Below are 27846 nucleotides of genomic sequence, written 5' to 3'. Positions count from 1 at the left end.
CATTACTGTGAAGAATAATTTTGCACTGTTTTAACTGTTACTGGCTTAGTAAGTATAAAAATATTTGTCAAAAAATGAAAGATCTCAATGAAATTGTAAGTAAAATTACTTTTATTTTCATAAATAAAAAGATAACCCATTATACACTTTTTAGCTGAAGTAACGTTAGTTGTCACTGCCTATGAAATCCATGTAATAGTTAACAAATAGTTACATCTCTCTATAACCTTCATGCAACTTCTATATATGTGATAATTTCCCAAAATTTCCAACATTTCAAAAAACATTATATATAATGGGATACTTTAGTCACAAAGTGTTACCTTTGCTGAGTCAACAAAATATCTGCTCACGTCAAAGATGCCTACTGATGTAAAGTAATACTAGCATTGCTGCATTTTACAAGTACTAAGCATATTACATTTTCCAGTTCAGACATGGTAGTATCATTCCCAAAACTGTCAATGTGAAAATGTAGTAAGTAGATTGATAAGCACAAGTACCTAAGAGAAATACGTCCCACAGCCAGAGAGTAAAGAGCTGGCATCAAGTACTATTTGAAGTTTTGTCAGTAAGTGGCACACAACAAACAGACAAGTGATTCTGTAATAAAGACAACATAAAATAGAGATGTAATGAAGTATTTTTTCCATAGATACTGAAATAAAATTAAATGCCTGTTTAGTTATTACTCCACTTATTCCGGAAACTACAGCTTCAAATATTAATATTATGTTGCAAGCAGTATTTAGTATTTCTATATGTTAAGGAAAAAACCTCACTGAATTTATGTACCTTTTTTTAAGGAGTGTAAACTATGATATATGATTTAAGTAATCATTTATTTGAATGCTATATTGATTCAGATTGGCATAATTACTCATTTTTCATAATGAAATGCATATTCCTATTTGAACACTTTATGCAGATTTTACTTATTTCTCACAGGGCTGCTTTGTGGATTCAATGGCTTATCTATGTAAGTGTCCAGCACAGTATCTGGCACACAGTAAGCTTTTAGTGTATGCTACTTGTATTATTTATATTAAGTGAATCAATCTGTCACTTATAATAGAAAAATTATCTAATGCCCCAGGAGAATAATCAAAAGATAAAGCTACAGATGTGTGACTTCTGTTAAAGTATTATGCATCCACTATTTCCCAAATTACTAAACTAATAGTTTAAAATGCTACAATCTATTTTTAAGATCATATTGTATCTATATTTGTTCTCTGTTTTTGCTATGGCCTTTGGCCTAAACCAATACAATTCTGACAGGACATTATCAGAAAACCACATAAAAACAATGTACACTGAAATCAGATAACAAAGGCATCTCACTGTAACTTCTTTCAGGACAACCATAAAGTTTTTTCTTTACATCATGCAATATTTGACTTCAAAAAACATTTTCCATTCTGTCTTCTCTTATATATAAACATTAAGAGCTATTACAAAGTTCTGTCCTCTAAGTAAAAAACCCACTAGAAAAGATATTTGTAAAAATCATTGCAGGGTTACTGATACTGAATGAAGCACAGGGCTACTGGAACAGGGATAAGTTCTTGGATAAGGTCCCAACATACCTATAAAAACTGATTTTTTTAGTAAATTATTGATTCTAACATATGTAAAGGATTTGGTGTGATAATTTTCTCATCTTTAACTATAAGTGACTTTTTATCCCCCACCAGAAAAGATAAATGACTGAGAATGTAAGTCTGTGCTCTGATTAACACAATGGAGAAATGGAAAAACTATCTCCGTTAAAAACTGATTCCTGTCATTATTCTGATGTCAAGAGGAAGGAAAATAAATTTGTGTGTAGATAGAAAAACATATCTGAGGCCAGGCGCAGTGGCTCACACCTGTAATCCCAGCACTTTGGGAGGCCAAGGCGGGCAGATCAGCTGAGGTCAGGAGTTCGAGACTAGCCTGGACAACATGGTGAAATCACGTCTCTACTAAAAATACAAAAGTTATCTGGTTGTGGTGGTATGTGCCTGTAATCCCAGCTACTAGGGAGGCTGAGGCAGGAGAATCACTTGAATCCAGGAGGCGGAGGGTTGCAGTGAGCCGAGATCGCGTCCCTGCACTCCAGCCTGGGCAACAGAGGGAGACTCCGCCTCAAAAAAAAAAAAAAAAGAAAAACATACCTGAAACCACATGATTTGGGCCTATATTGACCTGAAACTTATTACTATCCAGAGTTTAACAAAAAGACCCAACCCCCAAATATACCCTTTAGAGGCACAATAAAATCTTTCAAATGTTGTCCTGATTAAAAAGGAGAGGCTGAAAACAAAGCAAGAAACATCTCCACTGTATTAAAAATCAAGAACAAGTAAGCTGAAGGCAGATAACCCTCTGAATGTAATAGTTATTCTACAAGCTTCAGAGAAATCATTTTGAGAAATAAGAACTAAAATTCTGTGGTTTATCTTATCTCCTGTGAGAGAAATTCTAAGTGCAAACTGTATTTCAGGAGTATTTTAGGAGATGTAGCACCCAGTGTCCTTTTGAGGTTTAATATCTGGTTCTTTCACGGGTTTCACTTCTTCTTCTGGTTTGGGTTTAGTCTAGGGAGAAAAAAACCACAGTTTAAGTACATAAACTAAGACTGAGAAAACAAACACCAAATCTTTTCCACTTCAGACTTTTAAAAGATGCTATATTAAATTATATAACACGGATACTGACAAAGCTATTTCCAGAAACTATAGACCAATTCATTTTAAGATATAATCAGAAACCAACATTTCAGTAGAGATGAAAACCTAGTTTGGTAGGCAAAAATCAAAATACTGGTACTCCTACTCCACGCTCTTTTCTAAGTGAACTATCTATACATGTAGAACCCTAAAGCTTAGACATAACTTATGACAGTAATAGGCTGTCTCTTACGGCATTATTTTATAGCTGAACAGAATATAGTTATTTTAAGGAATAAATTTTAATATGGAAAGGAAATTATATAAATACAACTCAATCTCAAGAAAAGAGCAATGGCTGTAAAATAATTCCTGTTCATTTGTCACAGATCCCTAGTCTTTTGGTAGTTAGACCTCAAAATTTCTACTTAATTTACCATTTGATTTAGAACACCAAGATGTACTTAGATATCAATAAATAAAAGCATTCTTATTTTGCCCCTGGATTCACAGAATACTGAAATTAGGCCAAATCTTCAAACACTCTGCAATTTGCTAAAACAGAGTATTGCCATAGCAATACAAACATGGATGATCTTTTCTCCCACATTCTTCTTAAAGGAGGCACTGACAAGTTGTAAAGAGGCAAGATAATGTGTTGAAAAGAATGTCATTATGTAGAAAATCAGAAGACATTTAAGGCTTAGAGGTCTTATCTCTGAGAGTGTTCTACCACAGATTACACTAAGCACTATAACTAGCTAACTTAACATTCAGACAAAGATATGTACCTATTTAGAGAAAAATATCAAAATGTGAACTCTGAATTTTCCTTTAAACTTCTGTGAATGAGAGAGAGAAAAAAAAAATCTCATACGCTGTCATCCTTGGGTCTTTTGGTGAGATCAAATGCAGCCAATGTTTCTGGTGTCCACTGAGCACTTGTAGGAGGAAATTCGAAAGGTACAGGTTCTACGAGACCATAATTTGCTTTGAGTTCCAGCTGTGGGGCTTCTGTTGGAATTTTTTGAAAGTAACTGCAAAAAGTAATTTAAATAGCAATTCATTCATTTGTTCATTATTTGAGTGCCTAGTATGTTCAAGGTCCTGTTTGGGACAATGACAATTTAATGATGGATAAGAGGTTTTTCTGCCTCATGTAGAAAAGTGAAAAAGTCAAGAAATTCTGTCAATTACAATGCAATGCAATTGGAGCTACCATGGATGTAGAGTGCCATGAGAATGCAGACAAGGGGAATTAACCCAGAATTAAGTTCTGCGACTTCCAAAGGAAGTGATTAAAGGTGAACTAGGCATGTTTAAGGAAGTGAAAAGCTCAGTATGACTAGATGAAGAATATAAGGGGAAGAGTGTAAGGAGATAAAAGCAGGAACGAGATTGAGTCTACCCACCTACACAGATGGTGATCTACAGTTTGAACAGCACTGATTTAATAATGGAAAACCTCTTGAAAAAAAAAAAACAAGAAAAACTGGAGAGAAAATTTATTTTCCTTCTTTATAGGTAGCTGAAACCAGAGTGAGATGAATATGCAAAGGAGGTTGAGAAGATATATTTAAAACATATGGAGGAAGAACGGCAGGGAAACAGAGTTAAGAGAAAATCAGGATACTGTGAGTGTCCTAATGAAGTGAACTCTACGTTAACAACTCATGTTTTAATTTTAAAGTCTGCTTTTATATATTATCATCCTAAGTAGAATAAAAGGCCCTACACAATTGAACTTTATCACCAATTTAAAGAGAAAATTAATGTGAAATGTAAACACTATATATATTTGAGACAGTGTCTCACTCTTGCCCAGGCGGGAGTGCCATGACTCAATAATGGCTCAGTGCAGCCTTGACTTCCCAGCCTCAGATGATTCTCCCACCTCATCCTCCTGAGTAGATTGGATTACAGACGTGTACCACCATGCCCAGCTAATTTATTTGTATTTTCTGTAAAGACAGGTTTTGCCAAGTTGCCCAGGCTGGTCTCAAACTCCTGGACTCAAGGGATTCACCCACTTTGGCCTCCCAGAGTGCTGGGATTACAGTCGTGAGCCACCACGCCTAGCCCATAAGTGCTATTCAGCATAAAACTTTTGGGAATAGAGACTAACAAAAATGGTATTACTAAAATATTAGTATTTTAATTATAAATCAATATCAATAATATTAATATTACTAAAATAATACTAAGCTGTACTCACATAAATCCATTTTCTCTCTGACATTTTTCTAAGGTGTTCTTCACAAGGTTTCCAAGTTTCCGAAAGAACAGATGTCCTGAAGGTTTGACTGTTGGTCCAGGTCCTTTGGTTTCTGCATATTCTTTACACAGTGCTTCTGCCTTTGCATACACTGCATGTGAAAGAGATATAAAGTCTTTTGATTATAATTAACATGGCCCATTTATCCCTATAAGGCTTTAAATTGGAGGTGGTAAGACATTTACTGCTCTTTACCTAATATAATAGCAATACCAATAATAATACTGTAAGTAGAAGGTGTGGATTTTCTACGGTTCTAGGTTTTTGAAACATTTTTTTCTTTTCTCCAATTATGTCACCCATTCCCATTTCCCTTTCATGAACTCAGCCAAAATCTCTTTAAGCACATATTCCCTTTTGTGATAAAGTCATTTGTTTTTTAAAGAGGAGTTAATATTCTGGCAGGAATACTCACATTTTTCTGCTTCTTGGAGAGACCTGATTGCTTCACCGCACTTATCACTAGCCAATAAGGTCTCACCATGGTAACAGTAAGCCTGATGAAATAAACAAATTTTTATTCATTCTCTCCCTTCAAGATGCTTTCCCCTATTATTGTTTTACGTATCTATCAGATAAATTAGTATCTTCACACACTGAAGTATCAATGCAATCCCTTACATTTCTTTACTTGAGTAAGCTCTTCCCCAACCTTTGTTCATAGAAAAGGTGGAAATATGTCAAGTCTTGAGCCAAAACAGCCTTCTAACCATGTACTGAGCAAAAGTTATCTGCCGAAATCTGTATTTAAAATTAGGAAATAGCAGATAAAGGAGGAAACTGTGCTAATGCAGAGGAAGGAGGCATAAGAAATATTATCTACTCAGACCTGAAAAAGGTTTTTGATGATCTCTCATATGATACTCTAATTAACAAAACAATTAAGTTTGGTGGGTATAACAGACTGATACGTAACTTCCAAAATGATGTTTATTGATGGTTCTTCACTAAGCTAGGTGATATATTGTGTGGTATGCCTTAATATTAGAATTAGTAAATATGTTTCTCAATGCACAGAATGAAACAATTGAAAGAATTTCATTAAGTATGCTGAAAGTGGGTTTTGAATCAAACAATAATTCTATTGCTATAATCCACTTCTACAATCCTACATCATCTCTTTCCACCCACTTTAGTTCACAATGGTTGCACTGACTCTCAGTGAACATTTACTGAGAGTTAGCTGTCCATTATTTGTAAAATGCTAATGAAAGACTCTGGTGAGATGAGAGACCTGGCACTCCAAGGACTGGAGAAACAATAATTTACATTGTTTTTAGCATTATGAATACTTACATAAGCTGTGTAGAAACACATCTTCAAGTGAAGATATTTTCTCCATTTGGCAGAATATGCAGGCTCCAAACTGGATAAAGTATGATCTAAAGTTACATTTTAAAAAGCAAAATATAATTTCACCCTGATTCACTAGAAGACTTTTAGTTCATGTGTTCTGATGATAAAAGCAGAAAGAATGCCATTCAAGTCTAAAACTCAAGAATTTAATTTTTTTTTTAAAAAACACCTTTACTTGATTTTCCCAAATCTATACTTTCAGTTACACAAGATTGGTTAAATACTATGGCAGCTCTTTGATTTGATGGTTAATACAACTTTAAGTTAAAGATAATGATAAAAACAGATTGTGACCAAGAAATTCAAAGTGAATACTGTTTATACCATTATATTAGCTAATTTAAAAAACGTATATAATATAGCAAATAGTAGACTAGTCACTCAAGTCAGAAATAGGATACTCTCCTCTCCAACCCCATCACTGAATTTTATGTAAAACACACGCATATTCACTCACATATCCTTCTACCAAACATCTCTCAAATCTATTTTTTCCTATTTGCTACTTTGCTGTATTTGCCAAAGCTTTCATCATTTCCTTCATAAACTTGAAGAATTTCTTAAGTGCTAAGTTAAGTTAGCCTATTACTCCTTCATGGAGCAAGCCTATCTCTAATACTGCAACTATAGGGACCTTCCTTAAATTCAAATCCAATCAAGTCAGCCTTTTAGTATTCTAACAGATCCCAAGTATCTACAGAATGAAAAGTCAAAGGCTTACAAACCAATGTTTGATTCCGAAGCAAGCATACTTTTTCAAACTTTTCTCCTACCACTCATCCTGTCTTTCAGGTAAAAGCAACTGTCTGAAGTTTCCAGAATGTGCTAAGTTCTTTCTTATGTCCGTACTTACTATAGAATTCTACACCCAAACTCTAAAGCTTCCCAGGGAACATAAGACTTTTATTTACACTTCACAATAAGACTAAAGCATCTTCTTCTAGAGTCCTTCTCTAGCATGCCCAGCTTGTTAAGGTTCCTAATTCACTGCTGTGGTGTCTTACTTCAGGATATAATAATGGGGTGACATGTTCTTCTTCCCTAAACTGCAAATCTTTTCTATTTACCTCTCCTTAGCAACAAAAACAGTAACTATCCCATAAATAAAAACACATGCATGTTTCCTAAATAAGTAAATGAAGAGTAATAGGCTTATCACAGTAGCTGTGTTCTACGCCCAATCTCCCACTTTCTAGCAGTTAAATTACGGGTCATGTTAACTCTCTGGATTTCGGATTCTTGTCTAAAGCATAGTAACTATAAGATTGTTATAAAAACCAAACAAAATTTTTAAGCAAAAAAAGCTGTATAATTTTATTAGACATCACTGGTTTTCCCTTCCATTATAAGTTATGTAGCATACTAAATATGAACAGCTCTATTTTAAATGCGATAAAGTATTACTCCAGTTTTGCAAATAATGACAGAATCTGAGAAACCTTTTGTTTTGTTCCCTATTAATTCAAGATCAAATAAATCTGAAAAGCTAAAGACTAAAAAATGTAACAACAGAATTAGAAGCTTACCAGCTTTTTGATAGAAATTGGCTGTTTCATACGCCAGTGCGGCAATTAGTCCAGGAGCATGTTTTAGTTCAATTGCTCGAGCAATTGTTACTGTAACCAAACACAATAAAGTGAATCTATAATTAATTTCACTCTATTCATCCTAAATTTAATTATAATAGCAAAACACAGTCTGACAATCTCTCTGGGATTTTAATACAGTTTGTTAAACGTTTTAACATGCAAAGTTACAGAAAATGCAAACATTAACAAACAAAAAACACTGAACTTGTTGGTTCTGATGCCATTTCTTTAAATAAATCATCAGTGAATTACTAGCTAATCATAGAGAATCACTACTACAAAACAGCATGACCTAACAGCAAATTCTTTTTTTCGAGACAAGGTCTTGCTGTCACCCAAGCTGGAGCGCAGTGGCTTGATCATGGCTTACTGCAGCCCTTGGGCTCAAGTGATCCTTCTGCCTCAGTCTCCCAAGTGGCTGAGATTACAGGTGTATGCCATGGCACCTGGCTAATTTCTTTTTCTTTTTTTTGAGATGGAGCTTTACTCTTGTTGACCAAACTAGAGTGCAATGGCACGATCTCAGCTCACCGCAACCTCCACCCCCCAGGTTCAAGGGATTCTCCTGCCTCAGCCTCCCGTGTAGCTGGGACTGCAGGCATACGGCACCACGCCCAGCTAATTTTGTATTTTTTAGTAGAGACAGGGTTTTTCCATGTTGGTCAGGCTGGTCTCGAACTCCCAACCTCAGGTGATCCGCCTGCCTACGCCACCCAAAGCACTGAGATTACAGGCGTGAGCCACCACCACACCCAGCCAACTGGCTAATTTTTTAAATAACTTTTTATAGAGATGGAGGTCTTGCCATACTGCCTAGGCTGGTCTCAAACTCCTGGGCTCAAGCAATTCTCCTGCCTCGGCCTCCCAAACTGCTTGGATTACAGGCGTGAGCCACCAGCCCAGCCATCTTCAGAGGAACACTAGAGTCTGAAATAAAGAAAAACGAAAGCCTGCAAAGTTTCGTAACTATTTCACGCTGAGTGTCATTATTACTTGCCATTGAAAGGTGAAGACTTTAAGGTAAGCCAAAGAGTGAAAGAGAAAAAAGAATGAGCACAGGAGAGAGAGAAAAGACGAATTAAAGAATTAATATTGTACTGCCAGAAATAACGTGAAATCAAAATCCTCTTAAAAAGAGCCATTAAACTGTAAGGCCTTTTCCTGCTAAGAGTGAAGGCAAATGCTAAAGGTAAACTTATTCCTCATTCAAAAATTTCTCAAAACCTGATTCTAGTTAATTCTAATTTTTATTTATTAATTTAACTTTTTTGAAACAGGGTCTCACACTGTTGCCCAGGGTGAAGTGTAGTGGCGTGGTTCTGCCTTACTACAGCTTTGACCTCCCAGGCTCAAGCGATCCTTCCCATCTCAGCCTCATGGGAAGCTGGGACTACAGGCATGTGCCACCATGCCCAGCTAATTTTTGTATTTTCTGTGGAGCTGGGGTTTTGCCACATTGCCCAGGCTGGTCTTGAACTCCTGGGCTCAAGTGATCTGCCCACCTTGACCTCCCAAAGTGCTGGGACTACATGTATAAGCCACTGTGCCCAACGTCTGATTTTTAAAGAGGAATTCAATGACAATATAGACTTTCATTTAAAAAAATCTTACAATATTTAGGATACCTTCTTGAGCTTCAGCCTGACATTGAATAACGTATGCTTCTATGAGTCGTGACTCTAAATCTCTTCCTTTTTCTGCAGGTGTAATGAGTTTTGGGGTATGACTTTCCTGAGAACAACAACAAAAAAGACAAAAAATAAAGCAGCCAGATTTTATTTTAATCCAGTTGTTAGAGATGAAGAAAATGAAAGTTACGAGACACTCAATTTGGATGCATAGCAGAAATTCGGGGTATAAACAAAAACTCTAACAACTTAACAACAGTGAGCTTATAAAGAATACAAGTTCCTGTATACTAAAACAGCTTTTATAATAACAAGAAATTCAAGAGCAAAATTTAAGTCATGATAGACTGCTGAGATACCTAAGTCACACTATCATCTTGAAAAACGTTAACTGAAATAGTAACCAAAATTCCTTTTGCAGGATAGCCTGAAATGTTCATTCACATTAATCATTAAAGATATAAAGAGGCTGGGTGCGGTGGCTCACGCCTGTAATCCCAGCACTTTGGGAGGCTGAGGTGGGTGAATCACAAGGTTAGGAGTTTGAGACCAGCCTGGCCAACATGGTGAAATCCTGTCTCAACTAAAAGATACAAAAAATTAGCTGGGCGTGGTGGCGGGCACCTATAATCCCAGTTAGGAGTTTGAGACCAGCCTGGCCAACATGGTGAAATCCTGTCTCAACTAAAAGATACAAAAAATTAGCTGGGCGTGGTGGCGGGCACCTATAATCCCAGCTACTCGGGAGGCTGAGGCAAGAGAATTGCTTGAACCGGGAGGCAGAGATTGCAGTGAACCAAGATCGCGTCACTGCACTCCAGCCCAGGCAACAGTGCAAGACTCTGTCTCAAAGAGAAAAAAAAAAAACCCACTACAATTCTACATCTAACTCAGGATCAGAGTTTTCTAATCACTATAAAAGCGTCTTATTTTAACATGAAAAAACTCAACACTGGCCTCTAGGAGGCCTTCAATAAAGTGATTTAATTAGAATGAACTGGGGGGACATTGCTTAAAAGACACGATATTCTTTCTCCTAATTCCCACCACATCTCCTGGCAATTTAATATAATTGGAGTGCACTGATTGTCCCTCTAATGTTTTTAGTGAGATACAGAGAATACAATCAGAAGTTCAGTTTTGCAGAATCAGACTGCTCCTGGTAACTTCTGTGGAGAGTAATGAGGTAGGTAAGAACCATCAATACTTCTGCTTTCTTTTCTCCTATGTTTTCAAGGACACAGAAAAATAAGCAGAGCACTAAAACTTTAGTTTTCTAATTAGAAAAGTCACTGGTGATTTTAAAACAAAAATGGAGACATTTAATATTTAGTAACTGGCTGCACTCATCAATAACATACTTAACATAAGGTAAACAGAACAGATAGTACCTTTTTTAATATAATGAAACAATTCTTTCCCCATATCCCCCAAAAAGAAAAATTACTCAAGAATTAAAGCATTAAGAACAAATAATGGTTTTTGTTTGTTTGTTTTACCTTTAAATGTTTAAAAATCCCAGCTGCAATCTTTAGGCTTCGATGAACTTCTTTTGCTTCATCTTCTGTTATACTTAAAGATAGGGGTTACATTAGTTAGAGGATGAATTCCATTTCTGGTATTAAAACACAACAACCAATACATTATTATATATCCAAAGTAGTCATTTATGTTTCTCACTGCTAATTTTCTTCCTTTTAAAAAAATCTAATTTTGAGGCCAGGCAGGATGGCTCACGCCTGTAATCCTAGCACTTTGGGATGCTGAGACGGGCAGACTGCTTGAGGCCAGAAGTTTGAGACCATTCTGGCCAACATGGCAAAACGCTGTCTCTACTAAAAATACCAAAATTAGCTGGGTATGGTGGCAGGCACCTGTAATCCCAGCTACTTGGGAGGCATGAGAATCACTTGAACCCAGGAGGCAGCAGTTGCAGTGAGCCGAGATCGTGCCACTGCACTCCAGCCTGGTCTGGCGACACAGCAACACTCCATCCACCCCCTATCAAAAAAAAATTAATTTTGACACCTAGAAAAGGAACAAACGCACATGAAATGTACATTTATAGAAAACTCGTAACAACTGTAAAGGATTTTGAATGCCAAGCCAATCAGTATTCCACAAAAAGGTCTTGAAAACAAGTATATGACATAAAGGTAACATTAAGATGGCAAAAGTCTATCAATATGTCTCCAAAAAGAAGACACTACAAATGAAAAACAAGTATATGACATAAAGGTAACATTAAGACGGCAAAACTCTATCAATATGTCTCCAAAAAGAAGACACTAAAAATGAAAAAAGAGAGACGCTAACTAGGGGTAAAATCTGCAGCCAGGCATAGTGGATCATGCCTATAATCCCAGTACTTTGGGAAGCCAAGGCAGGAGAATCACCTGAAGCCAGGAGTTCAAGACCGGCCCAGGAAACATAGTGAGACCTAACCTCTACAAAAAAACAAAACAAAATAAAATCTGGACAAAGCCTTCTTACTTTTCCTTACAGACATTTGTACATAAATAAGACAAAATATTACATATTTAATGCATATACATGCTTAAGAAGCACATAGATATACAATGGTAGCTATAATCATTACTCTGCTCTTATTTTAATCACCTAATTTACTTTAGAGATAATTTTACATCAGCACATAAAATTTGACATCATTTTCAAGTGGTTGCATATTGTTTCCATGTATGGATGAACTATAAATTGACAGTTTCCTATTGCTGTATCAACTATTGCTATTATAAAAATTGTATCACCTTTTATAATTCTTTAATCCTTCAAAACATCTTTTCACATACTATTAGCCTTCTGTATTTGTTTTCTGTGAATTGCCTGTTTATGTCCTTTGCTTTTCAATTGATTTGAGGGTCTTTCCTTTGCTGATTTATAAGAGTATACATCATAAAAACAATGTATCATATGAATTGCAATGTTTATGACCAATCTTGACATTTGTTTTTTAACTTTGTTTATGGTTTTTAACTTTGTTTATGGTCCTTTGATGCAGTTAAATAGTCATGCTTTTACCTTATGGCTTCTAGATTTGGGGTCTTACTTAGCAAGACCTTCCATATGACAAGACTATTAAAATTTATTTTACCTCTTAACACTGGGTGCCATAATTCTGACACTCAAAATACTAACGTTACAAGGCAATCCTTCACATGTCCAAAGTGGTACTTTTTAAAATAGATTTTTAAAATAATGAAGCACCATATACTTGAAAAATAAAACAGATGTACACAATCCTCTCCTTTTAACTTACTTTTCTTTTCCAGCCAGTCTTGAAGCATATTTGGTATACCATAAAGCTACATTAAATCCCATGGAAATTAATTCAAAAACAGCATCCTGCTGGGCACTGGAATTATAAACACGGATCATTAGGTTCTGTCAATTATCAAGACATCACACCATGAAGCCTATTGGACATCCGACTCAAAAGTACAAAGAAGTATATGCTAACTGGTATGTATGAAGAAAATGGCTGTGTTTCATATAGATGGGGAGATAAGACATACAGCTAATTAACTACAAATGCCTAAGTATAATGGTCCAGAAAGTACTATGTACTTAATAATAAGCATGGGAATAGGAGTTCCCAAAGTTTACTGTACATAGAGTAGCTTTTAAAATACAGATTTCTGGGCCTTATCAGAAAGCCTGAGATGGGGCTTAGAATCTGTATTTTTAACAAGTACTCAATCGATTCTCAAAGGTGTGGCTCTTATACAACATTTTAGAAAAATCAAATTCAGAGGATTGTTTCAGGCTAGAATAATTAAGAAGGTTTAATGGTATATATAAAATCTGAACTGTCCCTGGAAAGACGACTAGAAGGGAAGCAAAAGGACATCCCAGCTAAGGAAACAATGCCATCAAAGGACAACAGGAGTATAAAAATTTTTCAGATAGAAGTGACCCAATGAGCTTGATTGAAGCAGATGGTATGTAAACAAGAAATGAAGGAAAAGAAGTACAAAAAGAAAGCTGAAGGCAAACTGTGTAAGATTCTGAATGCTTAGCCAATCAGTATTCCAGAAAAAGGTCCTGAACACAAGTATCTTTTATACCTTGTTTGCTTCAGATTCTAAGTATGAAATAAAGATGGCAAAAGCATATCAAGCAAATAAGATATTCATAACAATATATATTCACTACTGTTCTTAGAAGAACCCGAAAATTTTTTACACATGATCTCATTTATCTCAACTGATGAAGAAAGCAGAATATTCTTATTTTACACATGCAATACGAAGACACAGAAAAGCTGCCCAAAAAGAAGACGAAACCAGAATTATCGCTCTACTTTTTATTTTTTAGTTACTTGTTGACCCTGTCTTAAGAGAAATGGAGATATGGCAACTTTTTAAAAGAAAAAAAAAGTGTTATATGTAGTAACTAAAACATAATGTCTAAACTATCATTTAGTATAGATTATAACATCCAAAAATGACAGTTATGAACAAACTTCTCAAAACAGTTTTATCCTCCTGAAAAAAAATTTAACACATAGTGTAATAGCTTATTCTTTTCTGCACGGAAACTATCAAATGAATTACATCTGGAGATCTAATTTGGACATGTCTAATTTGGACATGTCTAAAGTGGACATGTCTAATTTATAAGTTTACCTTTAAATAATATAACGGTTTGGCTAATTTATGTGAAGTCTCATAAATAACTCTCTTCCTTTATAATCTTTCATTTATGTCAACATGCCTTGTTTCCAAACACTCCATTTCTATGATACCACATAAAAGTAGTAGTCATAGCATCTATAATGGAAAAAATATTTTTCAGAACAGATAAACTCACAACATGATCTCTACTAAGTAAGTAGCAATCAAGAATAAAGTAATTTAGAAGCCTCACTTGTGCTGTATACTTAGTATTAAAGTCTTCATCACACAATTCTTCACAATCTCATAAAACTGCTGAAAAAAGGTTAAACAGTAGTTCACTTTTTTCTTTCTTTCTTTTTTGAGATGGACTCTCACTGTGTTGCCCAGGCTGGAGTGCAGTGGCAGTGGCGTCATCTCAGCTCACTGCAACCTTGGCCTCCTGGGTTCAAGCAATTCTCCTGTCTCAACCTCCCAAGTAGCTGGGATTATAGGCACCTTCCACCACGCACAGTTAGTTTTTGTATTTTTTAGTAGATACGGTGTTTTACCACGTTGGCCAGGTTGGTCTCAAACTCCTGAACTCAAGTGATCTGCCTGCCTCGGCCTCCCAAAGTGTTGGGATTACAGGCATGAGCCACTGTACTCGACTTTAGCTCACTACTACACAGAAGCAAAATGTGGCATGCTTGGAAAAGCACCAAATTTATGAAATGCACACATTATAGAATCTGTCAAAATAATGACAGAGGTTTGATTCTTTAAAAAAGTCTTAATTCAAAAAAATTCCTTAATTTTGGATTAAAAACAAATGGGTCACATTAAAAAACAGGAAACAAGGTCTTAGAAAATCTGAGTATCCCAGAATATTATGAATTCTACATAAAATATTCCCAAGGAAGGAAGAAAGGAAATGAATATTTAATGAATGTCTTATAAGCCTAGTACTGTTATCAGTCACTTAACAAAAATTTTCTTATTTTGCTTCTCACAAAATACTGTATCTGTAGCCCCAAGATACAGTTGAAGAAGCATATGTTCATGCAGTAGAAAACCTGGACTTGCATCTAAATATGTACAAACCCAGTGTTCATACTCTTTCTACTGTAATGTATAGCCTGCTCTGGTCTTTCAGCAACCTCCACTCCTTCCTTTTTGTTTTTATAAAATAGTAATTCTAAAGCAAATTGAGATGAAAATATATGGGCATTTAAACAACAAAATAGTGTTGAAAAACAGTAGGTAAGTAAAAAATTAACATCTTTATGATCTATTTCCTGTTATAATTAGACCTATTAGAAATAGTTTCAAGTGAGTGATAAGCTCTGAAGAGAAGTTTTTAAAAAGAGTAGAAATAGGGAAGAGAGATAAGGAAGAAAACACATACTGTGAATCAAGAGTATGTAGTTGGAGAGAAAGAATGAGACAGAGAAAGACTAATGGAAGACACATGACGTATCCATCAGCAAAAGAAAAGTAAGGGAAAAACTTAAATTCTGCTCAGCTTCAATGTAGGCACATATGGAATGTCAGTTTGGGTTCTAAATCCTCAAATCATCCTTTGTGTGTTATTAAAGGTCAAGGCTGTTCAACTATAGTTGACATTTGTATTGATTACCTCAAAAATAGATTTGTTTGGGAGAAACAAATTATATTTTTACTTACTATGTACTAGGATTGAGCTCAAATTCTTTTAATTAATTTCCTGGTAAAAGAAAATGCCGAGCAGACCTATATTTTTCTTCTCCAAATACAGAGGCTATGAGTTAACCACTGGCTACACAGTTACAAAAACTGGCTCCAATTTAGTACTACCCTAGTGTTGCTTACCTTGGAACCTGTCCTTGTAACGTATCAGTCCACTTGAAATTTTGAATATATCGTAACTTGCTTTCTTGGGTAGATTCATCCAAAGAATTTATGAAACCTACAGAAAAGTAGAAGACATTCTAGTTTTAGAAGAAATATTGAGTGTTCTGTTTGGAAAAATTTTCAGATTACTTTTCCAGGTATCTGAATGAAACTTCTTGCCCTTTTACAAAGAATATAGTCTGGAAGAGTAAACTAATCAAATTTGAAAAGTCAAAGAATTAAATGTGAACTTCTAGACAGTTTTTAAAAAAACCTCAAGTTCATATAAATAACTAACCTTGTAAAAGTGAAAAATATGAATCTGCTGCATTCTTCATCATTTCTGGATTACAGTTCAAATCAGTGAACAGTTCAAGGAGTCGTGCCCTGGATGACCTCAAGTCACTTATAAGAGATAGAAAAAGACAGTATAGTTAGCTGTACTGCAATCAGTCTCACATAAAAGTGGTTTCCAGGTTTCAATGTAAAAGCTTTAACACACACACACACACACCCACACACACACACCCCCACCCACCAGGTTTCAACGTAAAAGCTTTAAAACACACACATGCATGCACATGCCCACCTCCTCTAAGGGATTACCAAATACACAGAAATGAATTTAATTAGAACTAAATCTAGAGAAAAAATTTCTAATAACTGTTTTAAAAGTTGTACTAAAATAAACTCAGACCAATTAAAGAGGCAAATACTAAATTCAATTACATAATAAAAATGTATAGCAAGTTTTCATTAAAAAACAAACAAATGCATGCATTTAAGATGTGGGGAGAGAAGAATGAATAAAAAACTAAGCAGTTCACAATAAGTTTCCTGAAAAATGAAAATTTATCTGTGTATCATTTTAATATCTCCTTAAAGTTTCTAAATCTGACATAAAACAAAAATGTGAAAATACACTGCATAAAAATTTTAAAAATAAAATTACATTATATATAATTACATATTCTTGATGTATAATTCAATATATACGTCAAGAATATGCAAAACATGTGGCCATTAGTTGTTTTAAAACTGCTCCCTAATCTATATTCTCCTTTACTTCTCTACAGCAATAAATGTTGTAGATCCACTTTTTCCTTCTTGAAATTATTTCTCCTTTGATTCCAGTAACACCAAATTTTCCAGGTGCTCCCCTTATCATTTTAAAGTTCCTTTTATATTTTTTTCTGTGTCTCCTTTTCATTCCCAACTCCAGAAATGTTCAGTCTTTGGCTTTCTGGTTTTCTCTCTTTTGAGATCTCATCGATTAGTATAGCTTCAACTATAACAATTCCTAGCTCTCCATCGTTAGCTTTCACTTGGTTCTATTTCAGTTCCAAATCGAATTCAGAAGGCAATTAGCTTAGTGAGGCTTCCTAAATTACAATACATGGATGTGACCAAAGACCTTTGAAATATGTTTAAATCATTAAAGAAAGACTAAATTTAAATGAGCATCAAGAGAGTAGAGGCTATATATCCAGAATTTGGTAGGTGCGTAGGATAAAGCACATATTCAAAATTACTTGTTGAGTGGAAGAATACTAACTTTTCAAATATTTTCTTTTGAGATTTAGATTAAGGTAGCAGTGATGTTTAGAAGAGAGCACAGACTTAATCCTGAATGGTCTAGATATAGTACTTATTCATTGGTACTAACTCTAAGGAGGCTTATTCCAAGAAGTGTATGTATGTATTGCCAATTACAAACAGCAGACTGAAAATGTGACTGGCTATCTTACGAATTAATCATTGTTTGAGGTATATCTCTAGAAGCTGGAAAGTGATTCAATTCCTGGACTAGGCAGAAATTTGAATCCTTAAAGCCTATTCTGCACTCAAATAGTTTGCTAGCTATTTCCATATTGATGCTTGATCATCACCTACAGCTCAACTTGTAAAGTTCTATTCATCTTAAATTATAGAATTTGAGAAAAATGTACCTCAGATATATTTGAGGCTGTTCATTTTATAGATTAGGAATTAAGCTCAAAGAAGTTAAGGGATTTGCCCAATGGTACAGATAAAACAGATAAAGCTAAGCTGGGACTTGCCTCCAGGAGTCTAGATCAGAGGTTGACAATCTACAAACTGTAACCGGTTTTTGTATACTCCACAGCTTATTTTTGTTCAGTCCTCAAACTAAGAATGGTTTTCACGTTTAAAAGGCTTGTAAAAATGAAAAAAGAATAATATGCAACAGTGACTGCATGTGGACCACAAAGCCTAAAATAAATACTATGCAGCTTTCAAAAAAAGTCTGAGGACCATTGGTTTAGATTAATAAGCCAGTTATCCTATCTTCTGTTGTAATCACTTCTTCCCATAAAAGCGGCAAGTCTTCAGATTTTCCTTTATTGGCACCACCAATGTCTTAATCATTTAGGTTCTGTATCTCATATAGACTGAATCCTTTTCAGCCTCCCAAGGCAAATTAGTTAATCAGGTCCATTGACTCCTCCTTCAAAACATCTTTTGCATTTATCGCTTTCGTTTCAGCCAAACTGCTCTACTCACTATCACTAGCACAAAGGTTTTCCTGACAGAAATAACCTTCTCCTTTCCCCTCTGACAACCTAAATCAAGAATACCCAAATTTTTTTTGGAAAGCACCAAATAGTAAACATTTCAGGCTTTTCTGGTAATAAGGTATCCATTGGAACTATTCAATTCTGGTGTTGTAGAGGAAAACGGCCAGAGGCAACCATACACAGTATGTGATGTGGGGCTGGCTGTGTTCCAATAAAAACAAGCAATGATCCAAATCCATAGGACAGTTTGCCAACCCTTGATCTAAGCCATACAATTCATTTAAGACCTATCACAAGTACTTTTTCCTATGTGAACACTTTGAAGGCATTTCAGGTCATAGGGATCCCTCCCTACTCTGAAGTCAAGAAGTTTAATATGTGGCCAATTTAAAATGTCCCTATACAGCTGGGCATGGTGGCTCACGCCTGTAATCCCAGAACTTTGGGAGGCCAAGGCGGGTGGATCACTTGAGGTCAGGATTTTGAGATCAGACTGGCCAACATGGTGAAAACCTGTCTCTACTAAAAGTAGAAAAATTAGCAGGGCATGGTGGCGGGTGCCTCTCATCCCAGCTACTTGGGAGGCTGAGACAGGAGAACTGCTTGAATTGCTTGAACCTCTGCCAGGAGGCAGATGTTGCAGTGAGCCAAGATTAAGCCATTGCACTCCAGCCTGCATGAAAAGAGTGAAACTCCATCTCAAAAAATAAAAACAAAAATAAAAAACAAAAATTTTCATACACTACTTTATGTAGTCTCTTGTACTGCTGTAATACACAGATTAACTGTTTTACTATGATTGCTTTAGCCTCTCTGGGACTCATTTACTGATCTAAAATTAAGGATCCAGGGCTAGAAGACTACCAAAGTTTAAATAATGTATGATTTAACTGTTTACACGTTATTTATAAATTTATAACGAACTTAAAAGTTAGAAACAGTGTGTTACATATTATTGTATTGCCCATGGAACCAAAAAAGGTACCTTGCATCTAAGAGTGGTTTAATCAATAAACTTACTTGCATATTTTTGAAGCAGAAGGGCCAGTGACTACACCATAGTAATTAAAAGACACAGGAGCTGTGGCTTTTAATGGGTTCCTATGAAACCAATGGGTCATTTTCTCCAGACGTTTTCTACAGACAAAAAAGTAAAAAATGTACAAAAATTAAATATAAAATATTTAATAAACAAGGTAAATAGTATAAAAACTTATTTCAATAGTATAAAAATCTAATTCAAAAATTAGCCTGGCTAAATTTTGTATTTTTAGTAGAGACGGGGTTTCACCATATTGGCCAGGCTGGAATCAAACTCTTGACCTCAAGTGATCCACCCGCCTCGGCCTCCCAAAGTGCTGGGATTACAAGCGTGAGCCACCGCGCCCGGCCTCAGGTATGTTTTGTCTATTTATGATGGTCTATGTTCAAATCAGGCCTATAAAAAAAAGCAGAACAGAATTTGAAAATCTGCCAACAATAACTTCAATGTTAACATACCTATATAGGAGCAGTGATGTTTAAACTCTAATATACATAAAAATCACCTGGGGGTGGGTGGTTTTGTCAAATGCAGGCTCTAAGTCATTAGCCTGGGGCAGGACCTGAGATGCTGATGCTGCTGGTCCCCACACACTTTTGAATAGCAAAGTACTAGATTTTGGTTGGACAACTGCAAGTAAAAAGGGCACAGGACCAGATGAATGTAATTTCCAAAACGGGTTCAAATGGTAACCCTGATTATATTGCTAAGGCTACTTGTAATAAGTTTCAAGTTAATTGCTGTATTTCCGACATATCGCTGACAACAGTGGATTGGTTATAACATGTGTTCTACAATAAAATGTACTTTCCAAAAATATCTAAAGAATATTCTTAAAATAAAAATGTAATACAATACTTGACCAATAAATTCTATCATAAAATGAAAACACTGGGCTGGGTGTGGTGGCTCACGCCTGTAATCTCAGCACTTTGGAAGGTCGAGGTGGGTGGATCGCTTGAGCTCAGGAATTTGGGACCAGCCTGGACAATTTGTTGAGACCCCGTCTCTACAAAAATCAGCCAGGTATTGTAGCCACGCCTGTGGTTCTAGCTCCTGGGGAGACTGAGGGGGGAGGATCCCTTGAGTCCAGGAGATGTAGGCTGCAGTGAGCCCTGATCTCCCCATGGCACTCTAGCCTGGGCGACAGGGCAAGATCCTGTCTCAAAAAAAGGAAAAGGAAAAAAAAAAAAAAAAAAAAAAAAAAAACTACCTAAGTGAGATGCCAACTTAAAAAAAAAAATTGAAGTTCCATACCTTCTGCTTAAAAAATAAATGCGCGGTGGCTCACGCCTGTAATCCCAGCACTTAGGGAGGCGGAGGCAGGAGAATCACACAAGGTCAGGAGATCGAGGCCATCCCGGCTAACACGGTGCAACCCCATCTCTACTAAAAGTACAAAAAAAAATTTGCCGGGTGTGGTGGCAGGCGCCTGTAGTCCCAGTTACTCAGGAGGCTGAGGCAGAAGAATGGCGTGAACCCAGGAGGCGGAGCTTGCAGTGAGCCGAGATCGCGCCACTGCACTCCAGCCTGGGCGACAGAGACTCCGTCTCAAAAAATAAAAACAAAAAAACAAAAAAGCAGCATGTCTTGTCTAAATGTCCTTGATTAGGCAGTGCAGCAGATTATACGGAGAAAGCCAAGGCGAAGACCTAAACATGGCAATTAGCTTCCAGGAAGTAACAAAGAAATTCTGGTAAGGTTTACTTAATTTTAGGGCACTGTACAAGCCTGACAATCGACTTTTCCTATTAGAAAATAATGTTGGCTGCACAGTCTATGAAATGCCTACATTAAGTGCTTCCTTTATGCTATTTATGTATTCATGACAAAGCCTGTTTTGAGGAGCACCACATATTTAACGAATAGAGAACGCAGTGTGTACCCAATGAAAAACTGAGCAGGTTTATTTAGGACTCTAAACATTTAACGAGCTATTTCAGAAAATACCATCTTCTACACATCTTCCATATAAATTCCGATAGCCTAATACAGCATCTACGTGCCTACAAATAAACTTAGAGCTAGTATCACACTCAGCACTTGATGCTGCGAAATCTTCCACAAATACTTCTTTTAATGTGGCCTCCTACTTCCTGGATGAAAATGTCTTTAAGTTTTGCGTATCTTTACTTCAGGAAAGAAGAGGGTAAGTTTCTGCCTCATCTTCTCCCCTTCTGTGACCCGGCGCTCTTCAGTTTTCGGGAGTTCCTACGGTGGGATAGAAGAAGGACACACCCACCCGCAGGGACAAGGGTGTGACTTTAGAGCCACCAATACAACATTCGGATCGAAGCTGTAAGCTAACACACTTCCACAAGGGGACTCCCGTTCCTGACAAGGGATCCCCACTCCGGTGGCCCCGAGTCCCCCGAGTAACCTACCTGAGCGCCGCCCCCCGAGCTCTGAGGGCCCACTTCCTGTTTACCACCCAGCCTCTTCCTCCCGTGCCCAGTTCCGTTCGAGGCGGCGGGCGGCGACCGTGCGCACGCGCCAACACTTGAGTTCTCCTCTTTCCAAACAGGCATTTTTGTGGAAAGCCGATACTGTCAACCCGGGTGAAGTGGCCAGACAACGGCCGAACGAACCCCCGTTTAGCTTGTATTATAAGCTCTCCAAAGACCGATGGAGATGCGGGGCAAGGGCATTCAGCGGATCTAGCTGTTAATGCTACTGATTTGTGGGGACCAATATGAATTTTCTTTCTGTCGTTTGTTTCAAGGCATTAGAAGGAGACTTTCGGTCCGCTGTCCAGGGGTCTATGGAGACTAATGTAAAAGGGGGTGACCCTATTGCTTGAGACTCCGGAGAAACAGCGGGGGGTATTACTGAGAAACACCCATCCTCTGACATACTTACCAAATTTCTCAGAGTCGGTACAGCAGTTCTTCTAACGGAAGAGGGGCAATATCGGAGTCCACAAGCGAGGAAAAAGAGGGAGTCGGAGAACCAAGACTACAAAACCAACGTGACGAAAAGCCAGGCCGGCGCCAAGTCGGAGTCACGTGGCCCGGCGGCCATGACAGCTACCGAGGCGGTAGTGCGCGCAGTTCAGGGGCGGGGATTGCCGCGGCGTCACAGTCCCCTCAAAACGCTCCGTTCATCAGCCCTTTCTAACTTCTCCTCCCTCGGTTTTCCTTCTGAGCTATGGTCTTTTTCCCAGATAGGAAGAGAAGAGTTGTCCCTGCCTGCGGAGCCGAGGGAGGATGCCTCAATAGCGATGGCGGCGCTCGGCGGAGTGGGGCGGCCTCAACCTAACGCGGGGCGGGGCCTCGGGGGCGGGGTCTCGGCGGGGCGGTCGCTTTGGAGCCGCAAAGTTTGGCTGTGGCGGCAAATGGGCTTGGGCGGCTCCTCGGCGGGTGGCGGTGGTGGCCGTAGCGGTTCCTCCTGGCCCTGTTAATGTCTGGGCCAGGCCCGGGGAGGATGGCGCCCTAGAACCCGGCCTTGCTGGGGTAGGGGCGGGAGGGGTCGGGGTGGGGACCGGCCATGTCGGAGGTGACCCGGAGTCTGCTGCAGCGCTGGGGCGCCAGTTTTAGGAGAGGCGCCGACTTCGACTCTTGGGGCCAGCTGGTGGAGGCGATAGACGAGTATCAGATGTGAGTGACTAACCGCGGGAGTGGGCCAGACCGGCTCCAGTCGTGCGCCTCTCCCTTGTTTCTGTCGGTGTCTCTCATCACTGTATCTGCCAGCCAAGGCTTCTCAGGGTGGGGCCCCGCAGGCACTGGGGCTGAGATCCCTCGCCACCAGCCCCAGCGAGACTGCTCTGGCGACAAGGGCTCCGCTCTCTGGGGTGACTCGCCTTCTTCCCCCTCCGCCTCCGCAGGGACAGTTCCATTCAACAGGTAGCCCTTCTTTCCTGGGGCGCCGGCCCTAGTAGGCTATCTACTTAGTTCCTTTCCACGGTCTCACGGGTCCACCACTTGGCAGTCAGTTTCCTTTCCTCCTCCTCTCCCAGGTTCCCCTTCCTCGATTTCCCTTTGAAATTATCTGAGGAATACTTGTGTGTTCTCCGCCCACGTTCCAAGAATGAGTGGCCTTGCTCTGTGTGTGTCTTCCTCCTTCCATGTGTAGGAAAGGAGGGAACTGGTTGCGATTGAGGGGAGGGGGTTCCCCAGGAAGCAGCGAGAGCCAGGGATACCTCTTCTGCCAAAAGAAGGGTCTCCTCTCGCGCTCCTTCTCCACCCCTCTTTCTGGTGAGCCGTGTTTTCAGAATTCCACCTCGATTTCGTTTCGGTTTCTGGGACTGTTATTTGGTAGGCTCTGAGTCCCACCCACCCCCTCGCTCGGTTGCCTTGGGTGGAGTCCGCGCAGGATGTGAACAGAAGAGAGCAAAATGTGAATTAATGGACCACGCACTGGAGCACCACTCCCTCCTTGGATCCCTCCTCCTTTTCCTGTATATAATGTATAGCCGCAGGGTACAAGTGAGTACCAGTTTCCTTGAGCAACCTAAGACCAATTTCTTGCCCTTTCTGGTTTCTGCAGAAAACTTCAGGGCTGTCTTAAAAAATAAAAGACAAGATTTATATACACATAAAATCTTGCTTAGGTTTTTGCACATTTTTCTGAACTTAAGAACTGTCTGCCAAAATGCTATTGTTTGCAAACTCGCCATTAATTATTCTTTGTTTAAAGCAAGTTATTGTTTGAGATTTCACTGAGTATTAAACCATGTATGAGTAGAATAACTCGGCCTTCCCCACCACCCCCTCTCCTCCCCTGACACACAATGATTTCTGGAAAGAATAAGCGCTTCGTACTTGGAAGATCTAAACTCTTAGCCTGTCCCCACAATAGTTATTTGTTTTTATCTATTAAGATAATTTAAATGTGTAGGTACTGACTTTGAATTGCCTGTAGTTTCAAAAAGCTCCGACAAAAACCTGTGCCCTGGGCCATTTTGCGATGTGTAACAACTAGTAGCATTTGTTTTGCATTTTCACATGATTTCATTTGCTCTTGCAATAACCCAGTGAGAATATAATTATTCTCATTTTACGAAATGAGGAAAACTGAAGCTCAGGTTAAACAGATTACTCAGGTCACAAGCTGATACCACTGAAATCTGGGATTTAAAGAAGAAAATCCAAATCCTATTTCTACTACAGAGCGCTTAAGATGCACTGAGAGAGTAATTCTGTAAGTGAATTAGACAAATTATAAGATTTTCTTTATTACGGGAGAACACACCCTTCCATACTGCAGCCCATTAGACAGTAAGCACCTATGTATACCCATTCTGTATATTAACTAATATTGCATAGCTTGAAATAGAAAGCCATCTCTTACTTGTGATGTGAGACCTAGCAGCTGTTGACACTGGGCGGCTGACTTCACAATGGAAAGTGAAGAATACCATGTCCAATTGAAATTGCAAAGGAAAATTGAAAATGCAAGCTGTTTAGTGTGAATTTCTAGGAACATGAAGGTGAGAGTGATAGGCACGTGCAAATCCATTGTAGGACCTCAGTACTAACCACTGAACTTCATGATTCTAGTAGTCCTCAAATTATAAAACCTGCCAGGGTCAAATTTCAATGAAGACATGTAATGATTGGCTTAAATTCTGTAAACATGTAGGCTACATATAAAATGAGATCAAGAGTTTAAAATAATATATCCAGAAATGAATGCAAATTATCTTTTTTATTTGAAATACCTGGGAGGAAAGGCTGCAGCAAAAGACATGAATTGAGGGCCACTATAATGATGTAAACAAGAATTGACAGGATTGCCGGGCGCGGTGGCTCAAGCCTGTAATCCCAGCACTTTGGGAGGCCGAGACGGGCGGATCACGAGGTCAGGAGATCGTTAGACCACCCTGGCTAACACGGTGAAACCCCGTCTCTACTAAAAATACAAAAAACTAGCCGGGCGAGGTGGTGGCGCCTGTAGTCCCAGCTACTCGGGAGGCTGAGGCAGGAGAATGGCGTGAACCCGGGAGGCGGAGCTTGCAGTGAGCTGAGATCTGGCCACTGCACTCCAGCCTGGGTGACAGAGCGAGACTCCGTCTCAAAAAAAAAAAAAAAAAAAAAAAAAGAATTGACAGGATTTAGTTATTGACTGGATATCGAGGGTGTAGAAGGAGGAAGAGTCTAGGATAATTGGGATTTCTAATTGGGTAGGCAGCAGTATTTTTATAGCCATACAACATACAGAAGCTGCTTTATGGGAGGGATGTAGGGGGAGAGATAGTATGTATCTGTATTATCATACTATCTCAGATAGTATGATAGTACATATCTGTATTATTACTACAGTAGTAATACTGTAGCTTAAACAATTTCATTACTCAACAAGTAAGGGTTGGGGATACAAAGATGAATAAAATCTGATTTCTGCCCTCAAAGCACTGAGAATCCAATGGAAGATTTTGGAGTAACTGGGTGTTGCAATTATAGAAGTATGAAAAGAATAAGTGCTCCCACATTCCTTGCTATTTCCTGAAACATAGTTCTGCCTTAAGCCTCTAGTATTTTTTTTTCTGGGACACTGTTTCCCCCATTATCTGTTTGAGTCACTTTGTCACCTCCTTCAGATCTTTGTTCAAATATCCTCAGTGAGGCTGTCTCTGGCCACACCCTGTTTAAAATTGCAAAGTCTCTTGTCCACCCCAATTGCCTCTATCTCAGTTTCACACCTCCTGTTCCCCATCCTGCTTCATTTTTTCATTTTTTTCCATGGTACTTACCACAATCGAAAATATATTTTCTTTCGTTGTTGTTGTTGTTGTTTTTTCTGAGACAGAGTCTTGCTCTGTCACCCAGGCTGGAGTGCAGTGGCGTGATCTCGGCTCACTGCAACCTGTGCCTCCCAGGTTCAAGCAGTTCTGCCTCAGCCTCCTGAGTAGCTGGGATTACAGGTGCACGCCACCACACCCAGCTAGTTTTTGTATTTTTAGTACAGACGAGGTTTCACCATCTTGGCCAGGCTGGTCTTGAACTCCTGACCTTGTGATCCACCCGCCTCAGCCTCCCAGAGTGCTGAGATTACAGGCGTGAGCTACCGTGCCCAGCCACAGTCAAAAGTATATTTTCTGTATTTGTTTTGTTTACTGTCTCTCTCCCCACTGGATTGTAAGCTCTTTGAGGGTAGAGTATGGGCATATGTTGCAGGGTGTTGGGATGCTGTCTATTTTGTTCTCTACTGTGTCCAGAGTAGTAATAGGCTCTCCACATGTCATTATTTGTTTAGATATTATGTAGTTATTCTATTGAATGAATTTAGGAGTATGCTATGGGAGCATTAAGGAGTCGATGCCAAACTACAATTGGAAGACTTAGATGAATTCTGTCAAGACTAAAATAGTCATCCAAAGTATTAGACGGTTCAATTAAAAGTAACTGCATTTCGCTATTTGGGGATATGTGGCCCCTAACTTATGGTAGAGTGGCACAGAAACTGTTGCTCAGAATCAGGCATTTCACAGGATCAATCCTGAGGTATTTATCTAGCACATGGATACTCAGTAAATATCTGCTAACTGGTCAGGTGTGGTGGCTCACGCCTGTCACTTTGGGAAGCTGAGGCGGGCAGATCACTTGAGGTCAGGAGTTCAAGACCAGCCTGGCCAACATGGCGAAACCCCCTCTCTACTAAAAATACAGAAAAAATTAGCCGGGCATGCTGGTATGTGCCTGTGGTCCCAGCTACTCAGGAGACTGAGACACAATCATCGCTCGAACCCGGGAGGTGGAGGTTGCAGTGAGCAGAGATCGTGCCACTGCACTCCAGCCTGGGTGACCGAGCGAGACTCTGTCTTAAAAAACAAAGAAGTATCTGCTAAGTGAATCGATGAGTCTGAAGACTGGATAATGGCCACTTGTCTTTTTTTTTTTTGAGACAGAGTCTTGCTCTGTCGCCTGGGCTGGAGTGCAGTGGTGCAATTTTGGCTAACTGCAACCTCCACCACCCAGGTTTAAGCGAGTCTCCTGCCTCCGCCTCCCCAGTAGCTGGGACTACAGGAGCATGCCACCACACCTGGCTACTTTTTTAAAAATTTTTAGTAGAGATGAGGTTTCACCATGTTGGCCAGGCTCGTCTCAAACTCCTGATCTCAAGTGATCTGCCTGCCTCGGCCTCCCAAAGTACTGGGATCATAGGCATGAGCCACTGGGCCCAGCCCTACTTGTCATTTTTGCTGTGTTTTATGTCTCTGCTGCTGAAAGTGTGGTCCACAAATTGGTGATGGTCTACAAACTGTTACTGCTGTGCAGTAAGGTAAGGAAAGAAATTGAGAGTAAACATGTGGAAACTTTATAGCAACTTGATATCCTCATG

At 38.7% G+C, this 27846-nt stretch overlaps 2 protein-coding genes across 4 annotated transcripts in view; one reads left to right on the top strand and one right to left on the bottom strand.

The window, feature by feature from the left end:
- Positions 1 to 93: 93 nt before the first annotated feature.
- On the bottom strand, positions 94 to 22806 carry BROX (BRO1 domain and CAAX motif containing). 3 transcript variants are annotated; one of them, XM_010357117.2, is made up of 13 exons: positions 22426 to 22806; positions 19545 to 19661; positions 16286 to 16392; positions 15967 to 16063; positions 12780 to 12875; positions 11002 to 11074; positions 9500 to 9605; positions 7812 to 7901; positions 6226 to 6311; positions 5345 to 5426; positions 4870 to 5020; positions 3532 to 3691; positions 94 to 2582 (listed from the first exon to the last, which is right to left on the bottom strand). In XM_010357117.2, the coding sequence occupies exons 2-13, from the start codon at positions 19643 to 19645 to the stop codon at positions 2496 to 2498; spliced, it is 1236 nt and encodes a 411-aa protein (XP_010355419.2). In that variant the 5' UTR covers positions 19646 to 19661; positions 22426 to 22806; the 3' UTR covers positions 94 to 2495. The 3 variants fall into 3 exon arrangements, with proteins under 3 accessions (XP_010355419.2, XP_010355418.2, XP_030792751.1); XM_010357116.2 differs by lacking the exon at positions 22426 to 22806 and adding an exon at positions 21951 to 22047; XM_030936891.1 differs by lacking the exon at positions 19545 to 19661 and having other exon boundaries at positions 22426 to 22552.
- A 66-nt stretch (positions 22807 to 22872) lies between these two features.
- AIDA (axin interactor, dorsalization associated) overlaps positions 22873 to 27846 on the top strand; it is a 42965-nt gene continuing 37991 nt past the window's right edge. Inside the window, exon 1 of the mRNA XM_010357118.2 lies at positions 22873 to 23162. Coding sequence (XP_010355420.1) covers positions 23053 to 23162 — 110 coding nt within the window. The 5' untranslated portion in view covers positions 22873 to 23052. The remainder of the gene's footprint in view (positions 23163 to 27846) is intronic.

Source organism: Rhinopithecus roxellana, chromosome 8 (assembly GCF_007565055.1).
Source record: "Rhinopithecus roxellana isolate Shanxi Qingling chromosome 8, ASM756505v1, whole genome shotgun sequence".
Lineage (NCBI taxonomy): Eukaryota > Metazoa > Chordata > Mammalia > Primates > Cercopithecidae > Rhinopithecus > Rhinopithecus roxellana.
The sequence above is the reverse complement of the archived record's forward strand: the minus strand, read 5'-3'. Positions and strand labels throughout refer to the sequence as shown.